This window comes from Oncorhynchus nerka, linkage group LG19 (assembly GCF_034236695.1).
Source record: "Oncorhynchus nerka isolate Pitt River linkage group LG19, Oner_Uvic_2.0, whole genome shotgun sequence".
In the NCBI taxonomy this organism is placed as follows: domain Eukaryota; kingdom Metazoa; phylum Chordata; class Actinopteri; order Salmoniformes; family Salmonidae; genus Oncorhynchus; species Oncorhynchus nerka.
Window position 1 is genome coordinate 50,127,781 of NC_088414.1, and position 21,082 is coordinate 50,148,862.

The window sequence follows — 21,082 nt, forward strand, 5'->3', positions numbered from 1 at the left end:
CTAGTTACCGGTAGCTAGCAAACGATTACGATTAAGTTTGCTTAGTTGATCTGCTTTCTTGCCTCTCTCGACAGCTATAGCCTTCGTATATAAAACATGTACAATATCTACTAGATTTTTGTTAATTTACTCAAATTCATAGCAGGCATTTGAGAGCACAGTGTCCGACCGCCAATCTTTCAAACAGTGACGTCCGGTTTGATACGGTAGCTCCAACGCATGCGTCGAAATCGGGTTATATTCTTCTTCTTTGGTAGAATGGCGTTCGCAACAATTAAATGTGCCTTCCGTCACCTACTGTGCGGGTGGATAATTTTTAATTTTTTTTTTAAATGAAAACATTTGGGTAAAAATACAGTATATAAAATATTATACAAACTACTACTAACAAAAACAAATTAACAAAAAAACACAGGCTCTGAATCCTCCTGGCAGGGCGACAAAAGTCATTGTAGTGCTTTTGCCGTGAATTCTTGAAGTTATGCTGTACAATTAATCATTGTGGTTCTAAATGCCACAAAATCCCCTTATTCACAATGAGTGTTCCAGATCACCCGATTGATTTAAAACACTAGCAACTGGTTGCTATGCAACCACTGCCATATCCTCAACACTGTTGCCTCTTGCCCCTTCGACTCTCTTCATCACCTCCACATAGGAGATCTGCTGCGTGGCCCTGATCCTTGACATCTCGACCTCCTTCACCCTAACAGGGCACAAGGAAGTCCAGAGTTTGATCCCCATCACAGTTACAACATTTTCCATTCACAGATTCTTCAATATCATACGTCTCCTGTCTGCAAACATTTGTCACCTGACCACATCCTTTACAATTAAAAACTTGGGGTAAACCTTTGATGTACATGTTTTTGATACTTCTTATCATCCACCAGCAACCTCTGTTGAGAAGAATAGAGATCCAAGGGAATCAATTGAAAACCAGTTACCAATGAGCCAGCAAGCCACACCTAGTGGTTCGTATGTAGTCGTTTTAAAAAAAGAGTCAGAGTGAATTGTTTGGATCAATTTTAGTCCCATTGCTAAGTACGCCTATCGCATATGCAGTGTCCTCTCATACATCTTCCAACAAGATAAGACAGCTAGGAATCAACCCAGATGCGTCCAATTATATGTCTCCAAAGAATATTGGATTGACCATACTATTGGCTCTCATAAGGTTTCTGGTTAGATTACCCTCATGAGAAATACACGCCCTCAGTAGTAGGTCCATCTAGGGCCTTAGTCTAGGACCCTTATGTTTAGGGGTAGTAAGTATGCCTCTAAGTTATATAATGTCTCCTCTGCTATTGAATGTCCTAAATATCTCTTTCATCCACTGCCTTTTGCAATTGTATATAACAAGATAGAACCTGTCTTGAATAATTTGATACCTGTAACCAAACCCCAACTTTGTCTTTGTGGAAGAGGTAATAAACTCAGCAAAAAAATAAACGTCCCTTTTCAGGACCCTGTCTTTCAAAGATAATTAGTAAAAATCCAAATAACTTCACAGATCTTCATTGTAAAGGGTTTAAACACTGTTTCCCTGCTTGTTCAATGAACCATAAACACTTAATGAACATGCACCTGTGGAACGGTCGTCAAGACACTAACAGCTTACAGACGGTAGGCAATTAGGGTCACAGTTATGAAAATGTAGGACACTAAAGAGACCTTTCTACTGACTCTGAAAAACACCAAAAGATAGATGCCCAGGGTCCCTGCTCATCTGCCTGAACGTGCCTTAGGCATGCTGCAAGGAGGCATGAGGACTGCAGATGTGGCCAGGTCGATAAATTGCAATGTCCGTACTGTGAGACACCTAAGACAGAGCTACAGGGAGACAAGACGGACAGCTGATCATCCTCGCAGTGGCAGACCACGTGTAACAACACCTGCACAGGATCGGTACGTCCGAACATCACACCTGCGGGACAGGTACAGGATGGCAACAACAACTACCCGAGTTACACCAGGAACGCACAATCCCTCCATCAGTGCTCAGACTGTCCGCAATAGGCTGAGAGAGGCTGGACTGAGGGCTTGTAGGCCTGTTGTAAGGCAGATCCTCACCAGACATCACTGGCAACAACGTCGCCTATGGGCACAAACCCACCGTCGCCTGACCAGACAGGACTGGCAAAAACTGCTACTCACTGACGAGTTGCGGTTTTGTCAGGGGTGATGGTTGGATTTGCGTTTATCGTCGAAGCATTGAGCATTGAGAGTTACACCGATTTGGAGGTGGAGGGTCCGTCATGTTCTGGGGCGGTGTGTCACAGCATCATCGGACTGAGCTTGTTGTCATTGCAGGCAATCTCAACGCTGTGTGTTACAGGGAAGACATCCTCCTCCCTCATGTGGTACCCTTCCTGCAGGCTCATCCTGACATGACTCTCCAGCATGACAATGCCACCAGCCATACTGCTCGTTCTTGTGTGTGATTTCCTGCAAGACAGGAATGTCAGTGTTCTGCCATGGCCAGCAAAGAGCCCAGATCTCATTGAGCATGTCTGGGACCTGTTGGATCAAGGGTTAGGGCTAGGACCATTCTCCCCAGAAATGTCCGGGAACTTGCAGGTGCCTTGGTGGAAGAGTGGGGTAACATCTTACAGCAAGAACTGCCAAATTTGGTGCAGTCCATGAGGAGGAGAAGCACTGCAGTACTTATTGCAGCTGGTGGCCACATTAGATACTGACTGTTACTTTTGATTTTGGCCCCCTTTTTGTTCAGGGACACATTATTCCATTTATGTTAGTCACATGTCTGTGGAACTTGTTCAGTTTATGTTTCAGTTGTTGAAACTTGTTATGTTCATACAAATGTTTACACATAAGTTTGCTGAAAATAAACACATTTGACAGTGAGAAGACATTTCTTTTTTTTTGCTGAGTTTATTACCATGGGCCTTTTCAGACAGCTGTAGGAGTTACGCGGGTGTGCCACCAACTACCGCACTCTTCCTTCATATGAATCATTAACCTTCTCTGACTCTATGACTGGAATACCCAGATCCATTATAGGGTCTGGATTGGAAGCTCCTAATGGGCTTGTGTGGGTTTGTGGTGAACATGGCTACCTACAATGGGTGGGATGGTTGCTGTTATTTAGGCCAAACTCAAATTCAAGTCGCAACCCCTTGCTGACCCTATTGGAGGCTAAGCGTTAACGCTAAGTAAACCGTCCGTGTCTGTAGATTCATCTGTTTTTCTTTTTTTTGTCAGGTTCTTTTGCGTGGTAGTCGGATCTTTCCATGATGGAGAATATTGTTCCCCCATAGTGTAAAGCTGTTAGTACTCGTCGATTTCTCTCAGGATCTCCTTAGTATTCAGGTTGGCTCTTTACTGCAACCAGTTGTTATTCAAAAATTTTAACAATGTGTCTTTTCATTTTTGTGTGTTTTTCTTTTTGAATTTTACCCCCTTTTTTCTCCCCAATTTCGTGGTATCCAATTGTTTTAGTAGCTACTATCTTGTCTCATCGCTACAACTCCCGTACGGGCTCGGGAGAGACGAAGGTTGTAGTAGCTACTATCTTGTTTCATCGCTACAACTCCCGTACGGCTCGGGAGAGACGAAGGTTGAAAGTCATGCGTCCTCCGATACACAACCCAACCAAGCCGCACTGCTTCTTAACACAGCGCGCATCCAACCCGGAAGCCAGCCGCACCAATGTGTCGGAGGAAACACTGTGCACTTGGCAACCTTGGTTAGCTGACTAATAGCCGACTAATACATACTGACTAATACAACTCACATTGCACTTAAAAAAACTTCAGAATATCAATCTTCAATCGTTTGGCCGATGGTTTCATTGTTTGATTCAGGTCTAGTTTAATTGAGGCAAAAAGTATAGCTAATGTAAGCCAACCTTTGGCCAGCTCTTTGGCCAGCGGTACATCAACTGGTGAAAGCTTGCTAAGTTCATTTACATCTAAAACGTGACAAAACAAAGGCTACAAAACATTTCCAGACAAACACCGGCTGTTAGATAATAATAATAGCCACCTCATATCGCTATCTGACAGATAACTAGAGGCTAGCGCTGACCTGGCTGTTGTAGCTACTCACTAGCGGAGCTTATTCATTCACCTCAGTCGAGAAGGGATAGAACACTAGATAACTCTACAACAGTAGCTCAGCTACGTGTCCCCCCGTCACCAGTGAAAGTTGCACCCCTGCACACATGTACACATGGATTTTGTGTTATAGATATGTGGCAGTAGAGTACTGGCCTGAGGGAACACACTTAATGTGTTGTAGATGTGTGGTAGTAGAGTAGTGGTCTGAGGGAACACAATGTGTTGTAGATATGTGGTAGTAGAGTAGTGGCCTGAGGGAACACACTTAATGTGTTGTAGATATGTGGTAGTAGAGTAGAGGCCTGAGGACACACACTTAATGTGTCGTAGATATGTGGTAGTAGAGTAGTGGTAGTAGAGTAGTGGTCTGAGGGAACACAATGTGTTGTAGAGTAGTGGTAGTAGAGTAGAGGCCTGAGGACACACACTTAATGTGTCGTAGATATGTGGTAGTAGAGTAGTGGTAGTAGAGTAGTGGTCTGAGGGAACACAATGTGTTGTAGAGTAGTGGTAGTAGAGTAGAGGCCTGAGGGCACACACTTAATGTGTTGTAGATATGTGGTAGTAGAGTAGTGGTCTGAGGGAACACAATGTGTTGTAGAGTAGTGGTAGTAGAGTAGAGGCCTGAGGGCACACACTTAATGTATTGTAGATATGTGGTAGTAGAGTAGTGGTCTGAGGGAACACACTTAATGTGTTGTAGATATGTGGTAGTAGAGTAGTGGTCTGAGGGAACACACTTAATGTGTTGTGAAATCTGTAGGAAAATGTATTGTAATGTTTAAAAAAATATATAAGTGCCTTAATTTTGATGAACCCCAGGCAGAGTGGGGATCCGTAATAAATACAAATGGCCTCTGTGATCCATGAATCAATCCAACACCCATGTCCAAGAGGCAAACCTTTTGATTGATTGCAACCAAGGTGTGTTTAAGAAAATGGTTGGAAGGAAATGCATATTTGGGGTAATATATAGCCATATGATTGTACTATGTAATGCATTTGGGGCTATGGAGTGAGTGGAGTAGAACGTGTTGCTGGGTATTTATACCTCAGTCCCCCATGAAATAACACCATATATAGATTCTACAGACCCCACTGAGTATTCCCAACCCAACTTTTACATCTGCAAATAGAATAGTGTTTTCTCTATAAGCCAATATGTTATTTATAGGCCATACATTGTATTGCATTGCAGTGAATGGAGTAGGTGGGAGTAGAACATGTTGCTGGGTATTTAGACCTCAGTCCCCCTTGAAATAATACAATGTATACATTCTACAGACCGTAGTGAGTAATCCCAACCGCACTTTTACTTCAGCTTCTAAAATAGTCTTCTCTATGTATATCATATACAGTGTATTGTATTGGCAGCATTTATTTGACCTTGGAACATGTTTTAAAACCCACATTTTAATACAAATGCCACTTAACTATGAAGACATATAAATCAATGTTCATGTTCAGCCTATTATTTGTTATATATCATGAATAAATACAGTTTTGCGACACCTTTCTACGATTACGTCAGGGACCTCTATTTGGACAATTCCTTGACCCGGAAGTAAGTTTTTAGTGTTGCTGGTATGCCTTTGTATGATACCCCTCTGGCTGAACATGTCAATTCTTTAAAGGTCAGAAAGCTCAGAACAGTTTCATAAACTCCTATTTAAAATATGAATTAAAGTGTTGCTGTAAATGTGGATGGTTTGAGGATAATTTAGATTTCCCAAGTGAAAGTCCATGTTTACGACTGTCAACGAACGGAAGTTGTTGTACACCGTCGGACTCTTTTTTTGTGAAACACTGGCGGTATTTTCGATTCTTTGCGTATGTTTTCATCTTCCTACAAAATATTTATTGTTGTCCCCTTTCTTTTATTTGTTGACATTATTTGCAGAAACAAACGTAGCTTACTCTGTGATATATTCAGAACTTTTGCATGCTAATGTTGTTAACGTTATCTGGCGAAACGTTTAATTTTGTAGCAAAAAGTGACTACAGCTAACGTAGCTACTTTAACGTTAGCTAACGGTTGTTAGAAGTATACTAATTAATGTTTTTATTTCACCATGATACGCTGTCGTAGTGAACCTGCTGCCTGTTTGCTCCAGCCAGCCCAGTAACAGTGAGGTCGGATATGGAGGGTTGCTGAGCTCTCTACCGGGGTCCGTCAGCCAGTCCAGCCGGACAGGAGACTCATAGTTAGGACGACAGGATGAGCTCCGCGGCCCCCCCGGCCAAGAGGAAATGTTACATGGGACGACATCAGATCATCAAGAAAAACAGGTGGACATTTTTTTCTTCTCCACACATCACTGAGTTAACTTGTCATGTTAACACACCTGTGTCCCACTGTGGAACAGCAGTTGACTCGTTCACAGAATGTACTGGACTAGATTTCGAAACTCGGTTATTGACTATATTATAACATTTAAGAGGTTTTAATATTATTAGGGATGGGCACTGCTACGGACGTTCGTATTTGATTACTTGCTAGTTACTTATTAGAAAGAAGAAGAAAAAATAGCCCTATTTGAATGAAAACGCTTTTCAAGCGTGTAGCTTGTTATTGTCGGTCAATCAAAGCAGCACTACGGTCAAAATCTACGTTTATTGGTCGCGTACAGATATTTACAGATGTTATCGCAGGTGCAATGAAATGCCTGTGTTTCTAGCTCCAACAGTGAAGTAATATCTAACTAAATGCTTGTGTTTCTAGCTCCAACAGTGCAGTAGTATCTAACTAAATGCCTGTGTTTCTAGCTCCAACAGTGCAGTAATATCTAACTAAATGCCTGTGTTCCTATCTCCAACAGTGCAGTAATATCTAACTAAATGCTTGTGTTTCTAGCTCCAACAGTGCAGTAGTATCTAACTAAATGCTTGTGTTTCTAGCTCCAACAGTGCAGTAGTATCTAACTAAAATGCCTGTGTTTAACTAAAGCTCCAACAGTGCAGTAATATCTAACTAAATGCCTGTGTTCCTAGCTCCAACAGTGCAGTAATATCTAACTAAATGCTTGTGTTTCTAGCTCCAACAGTGCAGTAATATCTAACTAAATGCCTGTGTTCCTAGCTCCAACAGTGCAGTAGTATCTAACTAAATGCCTGTGTTTCTAGCTCCAACAGTGCAGTAGTATCTAACTAAATGCCTGTGTTTCTAGCTCCAACAGTGCAGTACTATCTAACTAAATGCCTGTGTTTCTAGCTCCAACAGTGCAGTAATATCTAACTAAATGCCTGTGTTCCCTAGCTCCAACAGTGCAGTAGTATCTAACTAAATGCCTGTGTTTCTAGCTCCAACAGTGCAGTAATATCTAACTAAATGCCTGTGTTTCTAGCTCCAACAGTGCAGTAATATCTAACTAAATGCCTGTGTTTCTAGCTCCAACAGTGCAGTAGTATCTAACTAAATGCCTGTGTTTCTAGCTCCAACAGTGCAGTAATATCTAACTAAATGCTTGTGTTTCTAGCTCCAACAGTGCAGTAGTATCTAACTAAATGCCTGTGTTTCTAGCTCCAACAGTGCAGTAGTATCTAACTAAATGCCTGTGTTTCTAGCTCCAACAGTGCAGTAATATCTAACTAAATGCCTGTGTTTCTAGCTCCAACAGTGCAGTAGTATCTAACTAAATGCCTGTGTTTCTAGCTCCAACAGTGCAGTAGTATCTAACTAAATGCCTGTGTTTCTAGCTCCAACAGTGCAGTAGTATCTAACTAAATGCCTGTGTTTCTAGCTCCAACAGTGCAGTAGTATCTAACTAAATCTCCAAAGTGCAGTAAATGCCTGTGTTTCTAGCTCCAACAGTGCAGTAGTATCTAACTAAATGCCTGTGTTTCTAGCTCCAACAGTGCAGTAGTATCTAACTAAATGCCTGTGTTTCTAGCTCCAACAGTGCAGTAGTATCTAACTAAATGCCTGTGTTTCTAGCTCCAACAGTGCAGTAGTATCTAACTAAATGCCTGTGTTTCTAGCTCCAACAGTGCAGTAGTATCTAACTAAATGCCTGTGTTTCTAGCTCCAACAGTGCAGTAGTATCTAACTAAATGCCTGTGTTTCTAGCTCCAACAGTGCAGTAGTATCTAACTAAATGCCTGTGTTTCTAGCTCCAACAGTGCAGTAGTATCTAACTAAATGCCTGTGTTTCTAGCTCCAACAGTGCAGTAGTATCTAACTAAATGCCTGTGTTTCTAGCTCCAACAGTGCAGTAGTATCTAACTAAATGCCTGTGTTTCTAGCTCCAACAGTGCAGTAATATCTAACTAAATGCCTGTGTTTCTAGCTCCAACAGTGCAGTAGTATCTAACTAAATGCCTGTGTTTCTAGCTCCAACAGTGCAGTAGTATCTAACTAAATGCTAGCTCCAACAGTGCAGTAGTATCTAACTAAATGCCTGTGTTTCTAGCTCCAACAGTGCAGTAGTATCTAACTAAATGCCTGTGTTTCTAGCTCCAACAGTGCAGTAATATCTAACTAAATGCCTGTGTTTCTAGCTCCAACAGTGCAGTAGTATCTAACTAAATGCCTGTGTTTCTAGCTCCAACAGTGCAGTAGTATCTAACTAAATGCCTGTGTTTCTAGCTCCAACAGTGCAGTAGTATCTAACTAAATGCCTGTGTTTCTAGCTCCAACAGTGCAGTAGTATCTAACTAAATGCCTGTGTTTCTAGCTCCAACAGTGCAGTAATATCTAACTAAATGCCTGTGTTTCTAGCTCCAACAGTGCAGTAGTATCTAACTAAATGCCTGTGTTTCTAGCTCCAACAGTGCAGTAGTATCTAACTAAATGCTAGCGCCAACAGTGCAGTAGTATCTAACTAAATGCCTGTGTTTCTAGCTCCAACAGTGCAGTAGTATCTAACTAAATGCCTGTGTTTCTAGCTCCAACAGTGCAGTAATATCTAACTAAATGCCTGTGTTTCTAGCTCCAACAGTGCAGTAGTATCTAACTAAATGCCTGTGTTTCTAGCTCCAACAGTGCAGTAGTATCTAACTAAATGCCTGTGTTTCTAGCTCCAACAGTGCAGTAGTATCTAACTAAATGCCTGTGTTTCTAGCTCCAACAGTGCAGTAGTATCTAACTAAATGCCTGTGTTTCTAGCTCCAACAGTGCAGTAAGTATCTAACTAAATGCCTGTGTTTCTAGCTCCAACAGTGCAGTAGTATCTAACTAAATGCCTGTGTTTCTAGCTCCAACAGTGCAGTAGTATCTAACTAAATGCCTGTGTTTCTAGCTCCAACAGTGCAGTAGTATCTAACTAAATGCAACTGTGTTTCTAGCTCCAACAGTGCAGTAGTATCTAACTAAATGCCTGTGTTTCTAGCTCCAACAGTGCAGTAGTATCTAACTAAATGCCTGTGTTTCTAGCTCCAACAGTGCAGTAGTATCTAACTAAATGCCTGTGTTTCTAGCTCCAACAGTGCAGTAGTATCTAACTAAATGCCTGTGTTTCTAGCTCCAACAGTGCAGTAGTATCTAACTAAATGCCTGTGTTTCTAGCTCCAACAGTGCAGTAGTATCTAACTAAATGCCTGTGTTTCTAGCTCCAACAGTGCAGTAGTATCTAACTAAATGCCTGTGTTTCTAGCTCCAACAGTGCAGTAGTATCTAACTAAATGCCTGTGTTTCTAGCTCCAACAGTGCTAAAGTAGTATCTAACTAAATGCCTGTGTTTCTAGCTCCAACAGTGCAGTAGTATCAACTAAATGCCTGTGCAGTAGTATCTAACTAAATGCCTGTGTTTCTAGCTCCAACAGTGCAGTAGTATCTAACTAAATGCCTGTGTTTCTAGCTCCAACAGTGCAGTAGTATCTAACTAAATGCCTGTGTTTCTAGCTCCAACAGTGCAGTAGTATCTAACTAAATGCCTGTGTTTCTAGCTCCAACAGTGCAGTAGTATCTAACTAAATGCCTGTGTTTCTAGCTCCAACAGTGCAGTAGTATCTAACTAAATGCCTGTGTTTCTAGCTCCAACAGTGCAGTAGTATCTAACTAAATGCCTGTGTTTCTAGCTCCAACAGTGCAGTAGTATCTAACTAAATGCCTGTGTTTCTAGCTCCAACAGTGCAGTAGTATCTAACTAAATGCCTGTGTTTCTAGCTCCAACAGTGCAGTAGTATCTAACTAAATGCCTGTGTTTCTAGCTCCAACAGTGCAGTAGTATCTAACTAAATGCCTGTGTTTCTAGCTCCAACAGTGCAGTAGTATCTAACTAAATGCCTGTGTTTCTAGCTCCAACAGTGCAGTAGTATCTAACTAAATGCCTGTGTTTCTAGCTCCAACAGTGCAGTAGTATCTAACTAAATGCCTGTGTTTCTAGCTCCAACAGTGCAGTAGTATCTAACTAAATGCCTGTGTTTCTAGCTCCAACAGTGCAGTAGTATCTAACTAAATGCCTGTGTTTCTAGCTCCAACAGTGCAGTATGCCTGTGTATCTAACTAAATATCTAACTAAATGCCTGTGTTTCTAGCTCCAACAGTGCAGTAGTATCTAACTAAATGCCTGTGTTTCTAGCTCCAACAGTGCAGTAGTATCTAACTAAATGCCTGTGTTTCTAGCTCCAACAGTGCAGTAGTATCTAACTAAATGCCTGTGTTTCTAGCTCCAACAGTGCAGTAGTATCTAACTAAATGCCTGTGTTTCTAGCTCCAACAGTGCAGTAGTATCTAACTAAATGCCTGTGTTTCTAGCTCCAACAGTGCAGTAGTATCTAACTAAATGCCTGTGTTTCTAGCTCCAACAGTGCAGTAGTATCTAACTAAATGCCTGTGTTTCTAGCTCCAACAGTGCAGTAGTATCTAACTAAATGCCTGTGTTTCTAGCTCCAACAGTGCAGTAGTATCTAACTAAATGCCTGTGTTTCTAGCTCCAACAGTGCAGTAGTATCTAACTAAATGCCTGTGTTTCTAAATAGCTCCAACAGTGCAGTAGTATCTAACTAAATGCCTGTGTTTCTAGCTCCAACAGTGCAGTAGTATCTAACTAAATGCCTGTGTTTCTAGCTCCAACAGTGCAGTAGTATCTAACTAGCTCCAACAGTGCAGTAGTATCTAACTAAATGCCTGTGTTTCTAGCTCCAACAGTGCAGTAATATCTAACTAAATGCCTGTGTTTCTAGCTCCAACAGTGCAGTAGTATCTAACTAAATGCCTGTGTTTCTAGCTCCAACAGTGCAGTAGTATCTAACTAAATGCCTGTGTTTAGCTCCAACTAGCTCCAACAGTGCAGTAGTATCTAACTAAATGCCTGTGTTTCTAGCTCCAACAGTGCAGTAGTATCTAACTAAATGCCTGTGTTTCTAGCTCCAACAGTGCAGTAGTATCTAACTAAATGCCTGTGTTTCTAGCTCCAACAGTGCAGTAGTATCTAACTAAATGCCTGTGTTTCTAGCTCCAACAGTGCAGTAGTATCTAACTAAATGCCTGTGTTTCTAGCTCCAACAGTGCAGTAGTATCTAACTAAATGCCTGTGTTTCTAGCTCCAACAGTGCAGTAGTATCTAACTAAATGCCTGTGTTTCTAGCTCCAACAGTGCAGTAGTATCTAACTAAAATGCCAACAGTGTGTTTAACTAAATAGCTCCAACAGTGCAGTAGTATCTAACTAAATGCCTGTGTTTCTAGCTCCAACAGTGCAGTAGTATCTAACTAAATGCCTGTGTTTCTAGCTCCAACAGTGCAGTAGTATCTAACTAAATGCCTGTGTTTCTAGCTCCAACAGTGCAGTAGTATCTAACTAAATGCCTGTGTTTCTAGCTCCAACAGTGCAGTAGTATCTAACTAAATGCCTGTGTTTCTAGCTCCAACAGTGCAGTAGTATCTAACTAAATGCTTGTGTTTCTAGCTCCAACAGTGCAGTAGTATCTAACTAAATGCCTGTGTTTCTAGCTCCAACAGTGCAGTAGTATCTAACTAAATGCCTGTGTTTCTAGCTCCAACAGTGCAGTAATATCTAACTAAATGCCTGTGTTTCTAGCTCCAACAGTGCAGTAATATCTAACTAAATGCCTGTGTTTCTAGCTCCAACAGTGCAGTAGTATCTAACTAAATGCTTGTGTGTCTAGCTCCAACAGTGCAGTAGTATCTAACTAAATGTTTGTGTTCCCTAGCTCCAACAGTGCAGTAGTATCTAACTAAATGCCTGTGTTTCTAGCTCCAACAGTGCAGTAGTATCTAACTAAATGCCTGTGTTTCTAGCTCCAACAGTGCAGTAGTATCTAACTAAATGCCTGTGTTTCTAGCTCCAACAGTGCAGTAGTATCTAACTAAATGCCTGTGTTTCTAGCTCCAACAGTGCAGTAGTATCTAACTAAATGCCTGTGTTTCTAGCTCCAACAGTGCAGTAGTATCTAACTAAATGCCTGTGTTTCTAGCTCCAACAGTGCAGTAGTATCTAACTAAATGCCTGTGTTTCTAGCTCCAACAGTGCAGTAGTATCTAACTAAATGCCTGTGTTTCTAGCTCCAACAGTGCAGTAGTATCTAACTAAATGCCTGTGTTTCTAGCTCCAACAGTGCAGTAGTATCTAACTAAATGCCTGTGTTTCTAGCTCCAACAGTGCAGTAGTATCTAACTAAATGCCTGTGTTTCTAGCTCCAACAGTGCAGTAGTATCTAACTAAATGCCTGTGTTTCTAGCTCCAACAGTGCAGTAGTATCTAACTAAATGCCTGTGTTTCTAGCTCCAACAGTGCAGTAGTATCTAACTAAATGCCTGTGTTTCTAGCTCCAACAGTGCAGTAGTATCTAACTAAATGCCTGTGTTTCTAGCTCCAACAGTGCAGTAGTATCTAACTAAATGCCTGTGTTTCTAGCTCCAACAGTGCAGTAGTATCTAACTAAATGCCTGTGTTTCTAGCTCCAACAGTGCAGTAGTATCTAACTAAATGCCTGTGTTTCTAGCTCCAACAGTGCAGTAGTATCTAACTAAATGCCTGTGTTTCTAGCTCCAACAGTGCAGTAATATCTAACTAAATGCCTGTGTTTCTAGCTCCAACAGTGCAGTAGTATCTAACTAAATGCTAGCTCCAACAGTGCAGTAGTATCTAACTAAATGCCTGTGTTTCTAGCTCCAACAGTGCAGTAGTATCTAACTAAATGCCTGTGTTTCTAGCTCCAACAGTGCAGTAGTATCTAACTAAATGCCTGTGTTTCTAGCTCCAACAGTGCAGTAGTATCTAACTAAATGCAACAGTGTGTTTCTAGCTCCAACAGTGCAGTAATATCTAACTAAATGCTTGTGTTTCTAGCTCCAACAGTGCAGTAGTATCTAACTAAATGCCTGTGTTTCTAGCTCCAACAGTGCAGTAGTATCTAACTAAATGCCTGTGTTTCTAGCTCCAACAGTGCAGTAGTATCTAACTAAATGCTTGTGTTTCTAGCTCCAACAGTGCAGTAGTATCTAACTAAATGCTTGTGTTTCTAGCTCCAACAGTGCAGTAGTATCTAACTAAATGCTTGTGTTTCTAGCTCCAACAGTGCAGTAGTATCTAACTAAATGCCTGTGTTTCTAGCTCCAACAGTGCAGTAGTATCTAACTAAATGCCTGTGTTTCTAGCTCCAACAGTGCAGTAGTATCTAACTAAATGCCTGTGTTTCTAGCTCCAACAGTGCAGTAGTATCTAACTAAATGCTTGTGTTTCTAGCTCCAACAGTGCAGTAGTATCTAACTAAATGCCTGTGTTTCTAGCTCCAACAGTGCAGTAGTATCTAACTAAATGCCTGTGTTTCTAGCTCCAACAGTGCAGTAGTATCTAACTAAATGCCTGTGTTTCTAGCTCCAACAGTGCAGTAGTATCTAACTAAATGCCTGTGTTTCTAGCTCCAACAGTCCAACAGTAGTATCTAACTAAATGCCTGTGTTTCTAGCTCCAACAGTGCAGTAGTATCTAACTAAATGCCTGTGTTTCTAGCTCCAACAGTGCAGTAGTATCTAACTAAATGCCTGTGTTTCTAGCTCCAACAGTGCAGTAGTATCTAACTAAATGCCTGTGTTTCTAGCTCCAACAGTGCAGTAGTATCTAACTAAATGCCTGTGTTTCTAGCTCCAACAGTGCAGTAGTATCTAACTAAATGCCTGTGTTTCTAGCTCCAACAGTGCAGTAGTATCTAACTAAATGCTTGTGTTTCTAGCTCCAACAGTGCAGTAGTATCTAACTAAATGCCTGTGTTTCTAGCTCCAACAGTGCAGTAGTATCTAACTAAATGCTGTGTTTCTAGCTCCAACAGTGCAGTAATATCTAACTAAATGCCTGTGTTTCTAGCTCCAACAGTGCAGTAGTATCTAACTAAATGCCTGTGTTTCTAGCTCCAACAGTGCAGTAGTATCTAACTAAATGCCTGTGTTTCTAGCTCCAACAGTGCAGTAGTATCTAACTAAATGCCTGTGTTTCTAGCTCCAACAGTGCAGTAGTATCTAACTAAATGCTAGCTCCAACAGTGCAGTAGTATCTAACTAAATGCCTGTGTTTCTAGCTCCAACAGTGCAGTAGTATCTAACTAAATGCCTGTGTTTCTAGCTCCAACAGTGCAGTAGTATCTAACTAAATGCTTGTGTTTCTAGCTCCAACAGTGCAGTAGTATCTAACTAAATGCCTGTGTTTCTAGCTCCAACAGTGCAGTAAGTATCTAACTAAATGCCTGTGTTTCTAGCTCCAACAGTGCAGTAGTATCTAACTAAATGCCTGTGTTTCTAGCTCCAACAGTGCAGTAGTATCTAACTAAATGCCTGTGTTTCTAGCTCCAACAGTGCAGTAGTATCTAACTAAATGCCTGTGTTTCTAGCTCCAACAGTGCAGTAGTATCTAACTAAATGCCTGTGTTTCTAGCTCCAACAGTGCAGTAGTATCTAACTAAATGCCTGTGTTTCTAGCTCCAACAGTGCAGTAGTATCTAACTAAATGCTTGTGTTTCTAGCTCCAACAGTGCAGTAGTATCTAACTAAATGCCTGTGTTTCTAGCTCCAACAGTGCAGTAGTATCTAACTAAATGCCTGTGTTTCTAGCTCCAACAGTGCAGTAGTATCTAACTAAATGCCTGTGTTTCTAGCTCCAACAGTGCAGTAGTATCTAACTAAATGCCTGTGTTTCTAGCTCCAACAGTGCAGTAGTATCTAACTAAATGCCTGTGTTTCTAGCTCCAACAGTGCAGTAGTATCTAACTAAATGCCTGTGTTTCTAGCTCCAACAGTGCAGTAGTATCTAACTAAATGCTTGTGTTTCTAGCTCCAACAGTGCAGTAGTATCTAACTAAATGCTAGCTCCAACAGTGCAGTAGTATCTAACTAAATGCCTGTGTTTCTAGCTCCAACAGTGCAGTAGTATCTAACTAAATGCTTGTGTTTCTAGCTCCAACAGTGCAGTAGTATCTAACTAAATGCTTGTGTTTCTAGCTCCAACAGTGCAGTAGTATCTAACTAAATGCCTGTGTTTCTAGCTCCAACAGTGCAGTAATATCTAACTAAATGCCTGTGTTTCTAGCTCCAACAGTGCAGTAGTATCTAACTAAATGCTTGTGTTTCTAGCTCCAACAGTGCAGTAGTATCTAACTAAATGCCTGTGTTTCTAGCTCCAACAGTGCAGTAGTATCTAACTAAATGCCTGTGTTTCTAGCTCCAACAGTGCAGTAGTATCTAACTAAATGCCTGTGTTTCTAGCTCCAACAGTGCAGTAGTATCTAACTAAATGCCTGTGTTTCTAGCTCAACAGTGCAGTAGCAGTAGTATCTAACTAAATGCTTGTGTTTCTAGCTCCAACAGTGCAGTAGTATCTAACTAAATGCTTGTGTTTCTAGCTCCAACAGTGCAGTAGTATCTAACTAAATGCCTGTGTTTCTAGCTCCAACAGTGCAGTAGTATCTAACTAAATGCCTGTGTTTCTAGCTCCAACAGTGCAGTAGTATCTAACTAAATGCTTGTGTTTCTAGCTCCAACAGTGCAGTAGTATCTAACTAAATGCTTGTGTTTCTAGCTCCAACAGTGCAGTAGTATCTAACTAAATGCTTGTGTTTCTAGCTCCAACAGTGCAGTAGTATCTAACTAAATGCTTGTGTTTCTAGCTCCAACAGTGCAGTAATATCTAACTAAATGCCTGTGTTTCTAGCTCCAACAGTGCAGTAGTATCTAACTAAATGCTTGTGTTTCTAGCTCCAACAGTGCAGTAATATCTAACTAAATGCTTGTGTTTCTAGCTCCAACAGTGCAGTAGTATCTAACTAAATGCTTGTGTTTCTAGCTCCAACAGTGCAGTAGTATCTAACTAAATGCTTGTGTTTCTAGCTCCAACAGTGCAGTAATATCTAACTAAATAGCTTGTAGTATCTAACTAAATGTTTCTAGCTCCAACAGTGCAGTAGTATCTAACTAAATGCCTGTGTTTCTAGCTCCAACAGTGCAGTAGTATCTAACTAAATGCCTGTGTTTCTAGCTCCAACAGTACAGTAGTATCTAACTAAATGCCTGTGTTTCTAGCTCCAACAGTACAGTAGTATCTAACTAAATGCCTGTGTTTCTAGCTCCAACAGTGCAGTAATATCTAACTAAATGCTTGTGTTTCTAGCTCCAACAGTGCAGTAATATCTAACTAAATGCTTGTGTTTCTAGCTCCAACAGTGCAGTAATATCTAGCAATACAAAACAATACACATTATCCAAAAATTAAAAAGAAAGAAATGAAGAAATATCAGAATGATCAATGTCAGAGTCAAGAATATAAATATATAATGGTGTGTATGGACAGTATATGTTCTGTTATAATCTCCACCCGGCACAGCCAGAAGAGGACTGTCCACCCCTCATAGCCTGGCTCCTCTCTAGGTTTCTAATCTCCACCCGGCACAGCCAGAAGAGGACTGTCCACCCCTCATAGCCTGGCTCCTCTCTAGGTTTCTAATCTCCACCCATCACAGCCAGAAGAGGACTGGCCACCCCTCATAGCCTGGCTCCTCTCTAGGTTTCTAATCTCCACCCATCACAGCCAGAAGAGGACTGTCCACCCCTCATAGCCTGGCTCCTCTCTAGGTTTCTAATCTCCACCCATCACAGCCAGAAGAGGACTGTCCACCCCTCATAGCCTGGCTCCTCTCTAGGTTTCTAATCTCCACCCATCACAGCCAGAAGAGGACTGGCCACCCCTCATAGCCTGGCTCCTCTCTAGGTTTCTAATCTCCACCCGGCACAGCCAGAAGAGGACTGTCCACCCCTCATAGCCTGGCTCCTCTCTAGGTTTCTAATCTCCACCCGGCACAGCCAGAAGAGGACTGTCCACCCCTCATAGCCTGGTTCCTCTCTAGGTTTCTAATCTCCACCCGGCACAGCCAGAAGAGGACTGTCCACCCCTCATAGCCTGGCTCCTCTCTAGGTTTCTTCCTGGGTTCTGGCCTTTCTAGGGAGTTTTTCCTAGCCAGCGTGCTTCGACATCTGCATTGCTTGCTGTTTGGGGTTTTAGGCTGGGTTTCTGTACAGCACTTTGTGACATCAGCTGATGTAAGAACGGCTTTATAAATAAATTTGATTTGAAAAGGTGAGTACAGCAGTAGTTATATAGGAACCATTACTAGAATACATTATATACATATGAAGTGGGTAAAACATTATGTAAACATGATTAAAGTGACCAGTGTTCCATGTCTATGTACATAGGGCAGCAGTCTCTAAGGCACAGGGTAGAGTGCTGGGTGGTAGCCAGCTAGTGACTAAGTTCAGGGCAGGGTACTGGGCGGAGGCTGGCTAGTGGGGACTGTTTAACAGACTGATTAAATGTAAATGTAAATGGCCTAGAGATAGAAGCTGTTTATCAGTCACTTGGTTCCAGCTTAGATGCACATGTACTGTTTCCTAGGGCCGGGACAATACCAGTATTGGAATATTTTTTAAACACTGAGCACACCAAACTATTTGGACTTTTAAAAACCTGCTGTATGTAAAATAGTGTGTGCTATAGCTTGGAAAATACATAACTCTGGATGACAGCATAATTATGTTTGTTTCCAAAATTAGGGTTGTTTTCCTAAAAGGTTAAATTCGCTTCGTGTTTTGTTACCTTGCCACGATAGTAATGATTATCTCGATACTGGTATCGTCCCGTCCCTACTGTCTCTGCCTTCTAGATGGTAGATGGGTGAACAGGCTGTGGCTCGTGTAGATGAGGTCCTTGATGATCTTTTAGATGGCTGAACAGGCTGTGGCTCGTGTAGATGAGGTCCTTGATGATCTTTTAGATGGCTGAACAGGCTGTGGCTCGTGTAGATGAGGTCCTTGATGATCTTTTAGATGGCTGAACAGGCTGTGGCTCGTGTAGATGAGGTCCTTGATGATCTTCTTGGCCTTCCTGTAACACCGGGTGCTGTAGATGTCCTCGAGAGCCCTGCAGTTGCGGATGATGCAGTTACTGCACCAGGCGGAGATACAGCCTAACAGGATGCTTTCAATGGTGCATCTGTAGAAGTTTGTAAGGGTCTTAGGGGCTCAGCTGACTTTCTTCAGCCTCTTGTGGTTGAAGAGGTGCTGTTGCAGCTTCTTCACCACTGTCTGTGAAGGGACTATTTCAATCCAATCAAATGTATTTATAAAGTCCCTTTTACATCAGCCGATGTTAGAAAGTGCTATACAGAAACCCAGACTAAAACCCCAAACGGCAAGCAATTCAGATGTAGAAGCACTTCAGGTCGTCAATGATGTGCACGCAGAGGAACTTGAAGCTTTTCACCCTCTCCACTGTGGCCCCAGATTGGCACATGCTCTCTCTGCTGTCTCCTGTAGTCCACGATCAGAAGAGGTTATCTTCCTGGCACCACTCTGTAGAGCTGGGACGATAAACCGAAAATTACAGACACCGACATTTCTAACTCATACCGAAGCAATTTAGATCCAGTTGCAGAGGGAGGTGTTCAGTCCCAGGCTCCTGAACTTAGTGATGAGCTTTGAGGGGACAATGGTGTTGAACGCAGAACCGTAGTCAATGAACAGCATTCTTACATAGGTATGGCTTTTGTCCAGGGGGAAGTGTGATGGCGATTGCGTTGTCTGTGGACCTATTGGGGCGGTAAGCAAACTGAAGTGGGTCTAAGGTGGCAGGTAAGATAGAAGTGATATGATCCTTGACTAGTCTCTCAAAGCACTTCATGATGGACAGGAGTAAGTTCTATGGGCCGGTAGTCATTCAGTTCAGTTATCTTTGCTTTCTTGGGTACAGGAACAATGCTGGACATCTTGAAACATGTGGGGACATCAGACTGGGATAGGGAGAGATTGAATATGTCTGTAAACACTCCAGCCAGCTGGTCTGCATGCGGTCTGAGGACGTGGATCGGGGTGCCATCTGGCGGCAGCCTAGCAAGGGTTAACACGCTTGGAAGTCCTTCTCACATCGGCCATGGGGATCGGGAGCACACAGTCCTGTTATAACCCTGTGATCATTACTATATTATAACATGACTAGATGTTATAACCCTGTGATCATTACTATATTATAACATGACTAGATGTTATAACCCTGTGATCATTACTATATTATAACATGACTAGATGTTATAACCCTGTGATCATTACTATATTATAACATGACTAGATGTTATAACCCTGTGATCATTACTATATTATGACATGACTAGATGTTATAACCCTGTGATCATTACTATATTATGACATGACTAGATGTTATAACCCTGTGATCATTACTATATTATAACATGACTAGATGTTATAACCCTGTGTTAATTACTATATTATGACATGACTTTATGTTTTAATGTTTTAACTCAGTGTTTCTCTCTGCAGTGTCCCCGACCCTGAGCAGCCACTCACCCCAAGACGCTCCAGTCGCCTGCAAAACACTCACACACACACGCTGCGTGACAACACACACACGGCCCCGAATGTGGCTGCGGAACAGGTGTGTGTGGTAGGAGACTCCTCCTTAGACCCTGGAGAGGAGATGCTGCAGGTTCTGGAAGCTCTGGATCCCGGAGGGATGAAATTAACACATGGGGTAGAGATGGGGGTATCTTTAATCCAGAGAGGGGTGTCCCACGCCTCAGCAGCTCCAGCCCATACCTCCCACAGCCTGACACCAGGACCAAAGGTCGGGGCTAGGGTTGGACTGGGACCAGGTGTGTGTGAGCATCCAGGGCTGGTTCAGACAGCGGACTGTAAGGACCTGGCTCAGTGCCTGCTGTTCAGTGAAGACTCAGAGGACAGAGAGCATGCTGGGAGGCTTCCACACAGACCTGCGGACGCCACACCCCCTCAGAAGAACTGCAGCTCCAGAGGGTGTGTTTTTACCAGTAGATTAATATACAAACAAAAAATATGGTTGTACCTTTAACAGCCAATAAATGTTTATATCATTTGAATGTTGTCGTTGACAGTAGGAAGCGCAGGGCTAGGGGGAGGAGCTCTGAGACCACACCCACAGGAAGAGGAAATGGTTCCTGCCAGAATGCTGACTCCCCATTGGACGTGTCTGATGACTTCATCCTGTTCAGCCCCTCCCACCTGGCACGGGCGAGGGAGAGAGCGGCGCTACAGCGGTCTCTGAGGAACAACATGTCAGCCTCTGTTCTCACGCCCCCTACTGGGCTGGAGGCCAGCACACTCAACACTACAGGTACGAGATGAAAGGATGTGTGTGTAACGTGTGTGGTGTGTGGTGTGTAACGTGTGTGGTGTGTAACGTGTGTGGTGTGTAACGTGTGTGGTGTGTAACGTGTGTGGTGTGTGTAACGTGTGTGGTGTGTGTAACGTGTGTGGTGTGTGTAACGTGTGGTGTGTGTAACGTGTGTGTGTGGTGTGTAACGTGTGGTGTGTGTGTGTGTGTGTAACGTGTGTGGTGTGTAACGTGTGTGTGGTGTGTGTGTGGTGTGTAACGTGTGTGGTGTGTAACGTGTGTGGTGTGTAACGTGTGTGGTGTGTAACGTGTGTGGTGTGTAACGTGTAACGTGTGTGGTGTGTAACGTGTGGTTGTGTGTGTGTGTGTGTGTGTGTGGTGTGTAACGTGTGTGGTG

General features: G+C 42.4%; 1 protein-coding gene across 1 annotated transcript in view; it reads left to right on the forward strand.

Moving 5' to 3' along the window:
• Window positions 1–6,016: 6,016 nt before the first annotated feature.
• Window positions 6,017–21,082, forward strand: part of polq (polymerase (DNA directed), theta) — a gene marked incomplete at its 3' end in the record, with an annotated part of 110,776 nt that continues 95,710 nt past the window's right edge. The window contains 3 exon segments of the mRNA XM_065005067.1: window positions 6,017–6,371; window positions 19,857–20,348; window positions 20,447–20,685. Coding sequence (XP_064861139.1) covers window positions 6,301–6,371; window positions 19,857–20,348; window positions 20,447–20,685 — 802 coding nt within the window.